Source organism: Acipenser ruthenus, chromosome 8 (genome assembly GCF_902713425.1).
Source record: "Acipenser ruthenus chromosome 8, fAciRut3.2 maternal haplotype, whole genome shotgun sequence".
Lineage (NCBI taxonomy): Eukaryota > Metazoa > Chordata > Actinopteri > Acipenseriformes > Acipenseridae > Acipenser > Acipenser ruthenus.
In genome coordinates, this window is record NC_081196.1 from 8,708,755 (window position 1) to 8,719,882 (window position 11,128).

An 11,128-nucleotide genomic window follows, 5' to 3' on the forward strand; every position below is an offset into this window, starting at 1 on the left:
ACCTCAAAATAATCTATAGCTATGGCCAAGTTTTGCATCACCTAGAATTTTAGGACTGAGACATAATAAACTAAAATGACCATAATTTAGATTTTTTATTTATCATGTAATCAAATAAACTACAACATGATACTGTAAAAGTCTACCGGAAGCCATAATAGTAGTACAGTATTTCATGTTAGATTTTGAAATGTCACGTCTTTTAATGTCAGTTTCTCGTTAAGTATATGGAAAACTACAAAGCGCTATGTAATTCAATATGTTAACATTATTCAGCAAGTTTCGTTCGACTATGGAGCAATATTAGTTCATTATATGGGGTGATGCAAAACATTTGGCCAGAGCTGTACAGACATTTACAATGTATCCCTATTTACTAGATAGTAACCTGACTTATAGGCACTTTTGTTTGTTGTTGCTTTGCCTGTTTTACTTACCAAGGCCCCTGGCTGCTATGTCAGTAGCAAACAGCACGGCTGCCTTCTTGCGGATGAAGTCGTTGTAAACCTCCATCCTCTTCATCTGCTGCTGTTTGCCATGCAGAGCGAGCACTGGGATCCCAGGGCGTAGGCGGCAGAACACTCGGAACAAGAACTGCACCTGCACCAGGGGGGGGGGGGGGGGGGGGGGAGGCAAGTGATTAAAACATCTTAGGAAATGAGGTCGACAATATGAGAGCGCTATACCCTGGATGTCAGATCAGGCTGTCTGTACTATACAGGCTAATGGATTTTCTTAACTGTGTCTGTAGCACTGTATTGGGAACCCCCAAATGAACTGTGGGATTTTTTTTTTTTTTTTTTTCCAGACCTTAGACCTGGATCACACCTATATCTTAAGCACACACACAGACTACTTCTGAGTGTTAAGAGACTTAGTAAACCACAGATTTGTAAAGAACCAACATAAAACATTAGGAGTTTTCACATGTTTTTTTTAAAACATATACAACAGCAGTACATAGCATATGATCCCTAAACACCTTAAACACCAACCTCTTTGCAGCTTGAAAAAAACACAATGACCTTCCTATTCAGATGACTCTTCATGAAGGAGAACAGCATGTTGATTTTCTGGTGCAGTTCACAGACAACATAGTTCTGCTCCAGCGTTGCAGGGGTGCTAATTAGAAAATATAAAACAATGGAAGACAGGCTTAGAGACGCTTAAATTATGTAAAAATAAAAGAAGAAGAAATAAACAAAAAAATAATAAATTCTATCTGTTTTATAAAGCTATTCAGGAGAGGGCATTGATGTAGCCTTACTCCCTTTTGATGCCCTAGTCTGCAATTAATCTAAATAAAGCACAGGTAGAAGGTTTCTTGCTGAAAGGGAGCAGAAAAATGGAGAAGCATTATAATCCTGCCCTTTGAAAAGTAATGTAGATGCACTGCTTTTTGACCTTTTGAATTTGATCTGTTTTTGTGTAACCATAATTGTAGGAGGCAGTGTGGTCCAGTGGTTAAAGTCCAGGGCTTGTAACCAGAAAGTCACCGGTTACATCCCACCTCTGCCACTGACTGACTCACTGTGTGACCCTGAGCAAGTCACTTAACCTCCTTGAGCTCCACCCTGCGAATGAGATGTTAAATCAATGTCCTATTGTAAGTGACGGCATATAATGCACAGTTCACAGCCTACCTCTGTAAAGTGCTTTGTGATGGTGGTCCACTATGAAAGGCTGAAAAACATGGAACAAGAATTGTGTAGCAGTTTGCTATGCATGTGGATTGGCAGAGCTACACTTGGGTAATTTTCTGAAAAGTGACTGACACTGGAGATAGCAGACTGCTAGTTCCAAAATGCATGTACTGCTGACAATTGATGAGGGCCAGATTCATAGACTCTGGGCCTACACCTTACTTGCCCAGCATTGACTGCAAGCAGGCAGTAAATAACAGCATTATGGGCTGGAAGGTATCCAGGCTCTAAGGAGATTTTTAGAATGCAAAGCACAGTGGACCAGGAGGATCTCAAGCACATTAGGAGATAATAAATAACAGAACTGTGAAGCTACAAGGAAGCCAAGAATGCTAAGGAGAGATGTAGTCAGAATAGGCCAGAAGATAAGAGTCCAGTTTTAACTGGCTGGATTGCTTGCACACAACACTAGATTTTATACACACGACACTACTCACACTGCACACGGACCCTGAAACAGGCACAAATCAGCCGGGTGTAGTTTCGGGTGATTAGCCCACGGCCAGAACTGTGGAGAGGAAACCCAATCTGGGCTTTGCTATAACAATGTAATGCACCTTTTGTTCATTTAATCTTTCTTTGGATCCAAGAATGATTCCCTGCATATATTAAAATAACCCTAACATTTCTTAAAGAAATGGAGTCTGTGCAGTTTCTTAAGAAACATCGATACTCACTTTTTAAATTACATCACGCTATATAAGATATTATTATTATTTTAACAAATAGTACCAATACAAACGCAAACTAAAAAAGTTCCTGGCAAATTCAGAATGTGAATTGCTCTAAGTTAGCTTGAATATAAAAGTTTTGAATGACCCAACAAGCCAAGGGCACAAGGCTGGGGAGGTCACATGACCATGGAATGCCAGTCTCCTGCCTAATTAGCTTCTGTGCCTGCTGTTGTGATGGCAAAGGGCGGTAATAATGACGCATTGTAAATCCAAACAGGATTAGCAGGAGAAACCCTTTCGGCAGTAACCATGTTCAAGAGACCAGGACATCAAAGCAACTGAGAACGGGAACGGTTCAGGTCCCTCAGGGGGTTAGAAAAGCAGGAATAACTTCAACCAAATGGAACTAAAGCAACGCAACTCAAGCCCTGCAATACTTTTAATGGTAATCTCCAACTCGAAAGGGGTTTAGGCTGACAAGACACAGCAGTAAGAGCTTTAAAACAGCAAAATACATATTGAACAAATTGCCCAGCGGGGCTCAGGAGCCAAGTTGTTAAAGGGTATTATCATTAATTAACAAACAAATGCGTTGCATGATCCTGACAGGTTCTTAAAAGAATTGCTCCACAATTGCACTGGTTATAGCATTAATTTATATTGGGCCAAACATTCAAGAAGTTTTAACGCTTAAAAGGGAGATTAGATTTGGTGACATACTATAAATACATCACTATATGCAGAGTGACGGTGTACTTCATTAAACATCTATGATATATGCAAGTCCACTGAAAAAGAGAAATAGCAGCTTGAGTTTTCATTGACCTATTTTATGATCCTATGTATGGCACAATTCAGTAAGAAATATGCATTGTTCTGTTCCCTTTTCTGAACTCTAAAATCACATGCTTTGCAGTCATTTCCACTCACACTGGGCACTTGAATTACTGCTTCTAATAAAAGGGAAGTCTAAAATATGCAATTTGAAAGCTGTCTATTCCATGACTAAGTTAGACCGCACACAATCTAAATCTATTACTTGTCCATAAGTGAAGACAGTCAAAAAGATTGCTTCTAAATGAGCTTTTTAAAAATGCAGGCTTGATAAAGCAGCTTTCTCCGAGAGCCGACAATGGTGTTTATAAATCCTGAACCCGTAAAGTGATTTCAGTACAAAGCGAACAGTATATCTTCACTTTAATCAGATAGCTGTGTGCCAGGCATGAATTACGAGAGGCCGCGAGCTTCGCACTGAAGTTACTGGGATGTAAATATAGTCCTGCTTCACTGCTTCTCCTTGTTCTCCTGCAGGGTATTTTGAAAGATATACAAGCCTTTCTTTCCTCAATTTATGACAGGTGAAAAACGAGGTCAGGCCTGTCAAACAGCTATTTGTATGGGTTATATTAAAAAAACAATAATAATAAAAAAATTACAAACATTTTGAAGCTGATCCAAAGGGAAGTGGAATTTCTACTCGTTGTGTCATAAACATTTAACACAATTCATTAATATTATTAGTAAAAAAAAAAAAAAAAAAGTATTTTTTTGGGGGGGGATTTGCAATGCCACAGAAAGCAGAATAACCTTGTTGTCACGTGAATTAGAAAAGCAGAGAAATATTAGCACAGCCTCAGGGACAGTTACCTGTACCCACTTTAAATGGGTGAAACTTGACGTGGATGACGTGACTCTGCTGCTCAAGCTTTTGTCAGCGCATACACCTGAAGGTTAATTCCTTTAAACAAGACATAATTAGGAGCACAGACGGGGAATAAGGTGTCAAAGTGTTCTGTGCTGCATGCATTAGCACTAATTTTTTTATTATTATTATTATTATTATTATATACATGCAAGCTATTTCACTCAATGTTTTTCCTTCTTTATGCAAGTCAAGGTTGTTACAATAGTAGAAAACACTAGTGGAGGCTTTGAGTAAATTGTTGATGCTCATAATGCATCAGAGTAGAAAAATAAAACATGTAGAAGACTTTTGCACAGCAGTGTATAATAATAATAATAATAATTTTTTTTTTTTTTTTTTTTTTTTTAATGTACCAGCTTTATCTTGAAAGGATAATGTCAGTGAGCTTCTGCTAGTGTCCATTTCAGCTCCCCTGACTGTATGACTCGCCACACTCAGGGACCCCTATAGCTTTCCTATAAAAGGCTGTGGTTCCTTTCTAACAGAAGGTTGCAGTACTGTGCTTCGAAAACAACTCTGGGAGGTAGCCCTCAAAAAAATAGATTTCAAATAAATTAGAGCTGAAAGTACAAATTCATCAGTACCTGAACTTGGCTTTCTCGTGCACCCAGACATACTCGGGATCTTTGAGACTAAGTCTGGCCAGGTCCTTCACAGACTTGGTCTGCGTAGCTGAGAAGAGCAGGGTCTGACGGGTCTTGGGGAGGTTCTCCACAATGGCATTTACAGTGTCTGCAAACCCCATGTCCAGAATTCGATCGGCTTCATCCAGAACTGCAAAGAGGAACAAGGTTCTGTATAAAACACACTGCACTACATATCCCCCATCAAAAGGACATGTAGTTGATGGCAGAACATGTTCATCTCTTGTAACTAAATATTACAAGAATTATTATCATCATCATCATCATCATCATCATCATCATCATCATTATTTATAAAAGTGCTATTCTCTTACCCAAAATATGCAGGTTTGAAGCATGGAAAGACATTGTTTGATCCATGTGCTGCAAGAGGCGTCCTGGAGTGCAAATGATAATGTTGGTGCGATGAATCCTTTCTGTCTCGGATTTCAAATCCTGAATCGAAACAGTCAAAAGCAATGTAAAAATAAATTAAACTCAACGATACTGATCTGTAACATTTTCATCTGCTGTCTAATAATTAGAGCACCATGAAATAGGGGTGCAATCCCAGTTTGGGGCAGGTGGTGGCAGCCCACAGAAAATGAGCTGCCTGCAGAAATAACAGAAGAGCAATAAAGCCTTGATTATCCCAACTTCAATTCTACTGAAGCAAATGCCTGACATCTGCACACAAACCTTTCCGCCTATGATTAGCCCAGCTGAAAACTCGTGGTTCTTCCCCACTTTCCGCAGCACCTCAAAGGTTTGATAAGCCAGTTCTCTGGTGGGTGAAATGATCAGTGCACCTAATCCATCATCCGCTGTCCACTGCTGACGAAACAAGCACTCCAAAACCTGTCGGATTAAAAAAAACAAAACAAACACATTATTTCACCAGAAATGTCAACCTCTATAACAAGAAATATTATATTACTCAAACTGGACAAGCTCAACAGAAACCCTGGGCTTGAAATATGATGTACAGCAGAGGTACTCAAACCTGACCCTCGAGATTCAATCCAGTCCAGTCCAGGGGGCAGTTTACAGAAACATCCTAACTGCCAATCCTATCTTATTTTAGAGTTAGGACGTTCTAAGTGTCAGTTTAGGGGAATTTGAATTACAGAACAAGGACTCCTAACTCATTTTCCTATCTTAAGAAAAAAACAGTGTATTACAGAACGTTGCTAACTCGTTCTTTTCCTAACATTTAGGGCAAGGTGGCACTTGTCCTATCTTAGATTTGAAAAAGAAAATCCATAGCTTGTAATGGTAGTTTTTCATTTATTTTGAGTAAAATGAGACAAAGAATACATGTAACAAGTATATATCTGTAAATTACAGATCTAAGCGGTGTAATTACTGGACATATTTATTTTTACATAATAAGGTAGTCTAATTAAAACATATTGCCTGCCAAAACACATGATCAGACACTCTGAAACACAACGTAGGTTTACAAACACATGATCAGACACTCTGAAACACAACGTAGGTTTACAAACACATGATCAGACACTCTGAAACACAATGTAGGTTTACAAACACATGATCAGACACTCTGAAACACAACGTAGGTTTAGGCTACAGCTTTAGGCTACAGTATGGTTGTTAATTGAGAAACAACCAATAGCTGGTTAAAATGTATTCATTTATTTGTGTAGCTATGTATTTATTTATTTATTTTAATTTTTATTATACACCGTAAGCCTACCTTCGGTAAATGGGACAGATGCATCACGTATCCTTCCTTATTTCTTGACCCTTCAGAAAGGTTAGCCTAAGTAGCTACCGTAAGACGAATCTATTGTGTGCCCCAGCAGTGTTCCCTTTTTCTGTATGATACAGTTAGTTTATAACTCTTAAGATGTTTATTATTTTGGTGATATTGTGATTCAAGCTTCATCCAGTTTGCTGTCAGTGCACATGTTCTCATCAGGGAATGCATAGCTAAAACAAGAAAATGTACTGTCTAAAACGTAAGATTTCAAAATTGAATAAAAACCCAAATCTACATAAAACAGCAGACCAGCCACTGTAACCTTACCCAGCATGTCCGTCCTCCTTGATGGCAACTAATAACAGTTTTCATTTTTCAGATCTAATGCCAAGTTCAATTATGAGACGTGTGTGATGTCATCAGCTGGCAAAAGGGGCAGCAGGATGATGTCACAAAGGTTCATATGACAAATGCAACAGCATGTCAGCTAAAGATATCCTATTTTTTCATGCAAAGTGTTTTTAAAATGGGACAAGATATGGAAACATACCAGTGATACTAAACATACCAGTGACTGTAACCCCAGAGTTATTGGTTAAAGGTATGTGGGCTACTTACAGGGATCAGAAAGGCCAGAGTTTTGCCAGATCCTGTCTTCGCTGCTCCCAAGACATCTTTCCCTTGCAACGCCAAACCGATCGTCTGCTTCTGAATTTCAGTGGGCAGACGATACTGTGCCTCCCACAATCCTATATTATAAAACACAATATCCCAGAATGTGTTTCATTGATAACCTTAATTAGGTAAATGTGAAATGACTCATGTAATTACTGTTTACATGCAACTGCAAACAAGTAACCGGTTAGCAAGTCTTGGGATAGGCTGCCATCTAATGGTCACCTATGCCTATAAAATGTTTTTAATTATTATGAATAAAACAGTACACTGACAAAACATTTAGTTTTATAAGTATAACCTAACAATTTTAATAGGACTTCAATGAGACTGAACAAAACAACATATATGCATGTTTTCTGCGACTACAGTACCATTTTCTTTCAATCAGCACACAATGTACATGTACAACATATTGTAATAATTAAGAACTTAAGAAAGCTGTAAACATATAATCTGCTGTGTTCTATCTACTGTTCTACTTTGTAGGTCAGACAACGCCAATACTGCTGTTGTCAGTCTACATACCTTTCAAAGTTTTTTTTGACAAGGGAAAATCTGAAAATTTCACTGCCTCACTTGGGTTGATCTGCAAAGAAATAAAAATAAATAAGATTATCTACAAGAATCAGGGCCTATAATATCATAAACTTCTAGTTCTTTCACGCATTCAATTTTGTTTACAAAAATGCTGAGAAACACCACAGTCTGTGTGGTTTGAGAAACTTTTTTTTTAAGCTGTTGTATAGTGAGATAAATTCAGATGAGTTGCAGAATTGACTTTACTGAGCTTAAAAAGGCAGATTCTGCCTACATGACACTACAGGTTACAACATAACACAGAGAAATACTATTCATTCAACATATTTGCTTTTTAATGTGGTATATGGCCAGTACTGAGAAAGTCTGCTGTGCCTCCTAATCCTATGTAGCCTGAGCATCATGAACACAAGCCCATTGTCTCAAATGTGAGTCGCTGTTACTGTGCTAAAATTATCACATAAAAAAGCAATCCACTCTACGAAGAGGTAATTGCCTTGGAACGAGTGTGGAAAGGCACGGGTGCCCAAACATGTCACTCCACTCCAGGCAAAGACTGTAGTCCAACCTAATGATTCAGGTGCTATCATTCCAGTGTCTGTGCTATCTTAAGTAGATGAGGTGTAACTAACACGTTTTCACATACCTTCGCATTTAACACAAATACAGCCAAGACCATTAAGCGGCTATATTGGTTATAAGTATACAGTACAGTCTGAAGTATACAGTAAACTCCTAAATTGAACACACCAAACAATACATCAACACATCTAACCATGCTGTATCTGTTATGTTGCAGGGTTTTCGTTTTTACTGCAGACTTTAAAATGCCGTTGATTAACGTTGTATTATTGTCCACGTGTTAATCAATGATCAAGAAAGCGGTCAATGAAGCTTCATCGTGTAGAAACTGGTGCTAGTCGCCTACCTCCTGGTACTGTTTCACCAGTTTGCTGATCGTCTCCCTCTCGATCTGCCAGTCTGGTTTCTTATTCCGTCTTTTCTCTTGTTTGACCCTAACTTTCTTCTTGTTGTATTTTTTCTTCCATCTCTCAAAATTTTTGACGGGGTCGTCAGTGTCTCTGGGGTTACGTCCCCGTTTCTTGGATTTCGGGCCACCAGGTGTCTTTCCCCCACTTACTCCAGTCATGTTTTGTGGAAGCTGCCACTGCTAAACCTCAGAATGCAGCAGCGTGGAAACACCAGCTCCACTGCACGAAAACCAGAAACGAGACAGCAATGTTGCTCGTCGCAGAAATGTGTCGTCACTCAATCGCCTTACAACTTTATTTAAACCTGTGTAAAGTCAAACTATACATAAAGTGTGTTCTTTTTAATGGTGTTTTCGATTAAACCATCCCACATTTATTTTTTGAATGCTGCTACCAGTGTTCTGGATTGATATAAAACATTTTACTTTTAGAGGAGTACATCTAAATCTTAAACTCCATTTAAAAGCTATATTTGGTTTACAAAATACAAATATAATTGAAAATAATTTGATTGACAATATAAATCTGTTAATATTATTGGCAAAATATCATATACACAAAACTACATTTTTAAAGTATAAATCAACTTTAAATTCCTTCTTTGCTCGGAATAAAAACAAAGTTAAAAACCTGTAAGTACTTATGATTTATTTAATTCCTAAAATCTATTTTTATAAATGATGTGATCTGTTTATAAAGAATGTACCCCTCCACCCCCACCTCCCATGTTATGCTTATTACATAATATGTTCTAAAGCCCTCTTGATGTTAATTTCTGTTCTTAATTTCGATGTATAATTGTACGTCCTGCATGTCTGTTACATTAAAATAAATAAATAAATAAATAAATAAATAAACCTGTGTAAAGTACATGACGGAAAGTGAGACCACCAGATGGCGCAGTTGTACACAGTTGTCGTATTTTTGCAAACATCGGTGAGTTGAAAAAGCCGCAAATGAGAACTGAAATGATTTTACTCCCAACTGAAAGGTTCAAGGTTGCCCGTATAGAGTATAGTTACTGTACTTCATACGTTTTGTAGATATCCACTAGATGTCAGACCTGCACAAGATAACAATCCATTGAAATATTGCCTATGAATATGTGGCTATTTTTCTTGTTTTATTACATAACAGGCAAAAAAAAAAAAAAAAACAGCAACGCAATTTGCACATAGCAACAGACCAGGGCTGGGCTGCACCTGCTATGCATAAATTAATTTCTAAATTAGCACATAGTCTCTACTAAGTCCTTAGTTGTTTCTATAGTTTATAACTAAGGGCTCTCTTCAGTTGCACCATACGCACTTAAGAATAGAAGTGAGGATATTTCAGAGGGCTTGGTCAGTGATACAGTCTAGTTCAAAACTCCAACTGAAGAAACTCGTACAGACACGACCTTTAAACTACCGAAAATAAACATATCATTTAATGGGAATGTTAGGAAGGTTTAGTTTTAGAGAAATAAAAAGCGGTTTGACGCGCGCGTCACCTAGGGGCATTGAGCAATCAGAGAACAGCTTCAATGCACGCGTTCCAGCAGGGTGAAGCAGTGTCCAAAATGACGGAGAAAACAATAATACTTGTGAAAAAATACCCAGAGCTTTATGACAAAGGGCATCACAATTATAAAGATACAGATTGTAATATATGGGAGGCCATTTCGAAGGAACGCGATAAACCTGGTGTGTATGATTTATTGCCATATATGTTCTGAGAAGACTCGTCATGTTGACGAATATGTACCTGTCTTGATCATAGTTTTGTCAGTAGCATTTTGAACAGTCAAATTTGAACAGCTGCGTGTCTCGTCGCCAATTAAAAAATCGCTTGGCGTCTGTTGTACGGAGGCCTTTATGCTTTAACTAATGGCTCAAACTTCCCATACTGTAAAAATAGTATAGTACCGTGCAAAAACGTACTGCAGATCATGCTAGAATATTATGGAAAAATATAGTTTTCTGAACGGTATTATAGTTTGTGTTTGTTTGTTTTCTTTTTTTTAATGGGTTAAATTTGGTCTAAGGTATACTAGATTGTGGGACGTCCATTGAACGTGGTCTCATGGGAAGCGTATGGAACTAGAAAGGTGCGTCTTGGCAGTATAAACAGTTTGGGGATGTTTCACTTGATTGTCTGAATGCAGTACTGGAATGTTCCACCCATGTTTACTGACTATCACAACAACATGGAAATGTAAGACACCGTGGTAAAGTTGCATGAAGTGGTCTGGTGGCTGGTGCACAAGATCCAATATTTGCAAATATTTCTGATCATAGCCCTTTCCTGGGAGAAAAGATGGTAAAGTACAATTGACCACAAAATCGACCTTAACATAAAATGTGTTTTAAAAAAAAAAGTTAGATAGGGAGGGTTAAGTAAAACCACACTTGCGGTTACATTGTAATTGAAAACATACGGGCATTGATTTCCTCTCGTAATTTAAATGCAGGGCTGGTGCCTCACGAGGAAATGGCTACTTTTTAAAACATT

At 38.1% G+C, this 11,128-nt stretch overlaps 1 protein-coding gene across 3 annotated transcripts in view; it reads right to left on the reverse strand.

Moving 5' to 3' along the window:
• The window catches only part of LOC131737706 (probable ATP-dependent RNA helicase DDX10), an 88,183-nt gene extending 79,262 nt beyond the window's left edge, over positions 1-8,921 (reverse strand). Inside the window, exons 1-8 of one of the 3 annotated variants that reach the window (XM_059028388.1) lie at positions 8,290-8,426; positions 7,632-7,692; positions 7,047-7,177; positions 5,405-5,563; positions 5,041-5,161; positions 4,667-4,856; positions 996-1,122; positions 438-600 (exon numbers count right to left, since the gene is read on the reverse strand). In XM_059028388.1, coding sequence (XP_058884371.1) covers positions 438-600; positions 996-1,122; positions 4,667-4,856; positions 5,041-5,161; positions 5,405-5,563; positions 7,047-7,177; positions 7,632-7,692; positions 8,290-8,421 — 1,084 coding nt within the window. In that variant the 5' untranslated portion in view covers positions 8,422-8,426. Of the gene's footprint in view, positions 1-437; positions 601-995; positions 1,123-4,666; positions 4,857-5,040; positions 5,162-5,404; positions 5,564-7,046; positions 7,178-7,631; positions 7,693-8,289; positions 8,427-8,571 lie in introns of those variants that run through there. The other 2 variants (XM_059028386.1, XM_059028387.1) reach the window with 2 other exon arrangements.
• Between the last annotated feature and the right edge of the window lie 2,207 nt (positions 8,922-11,128).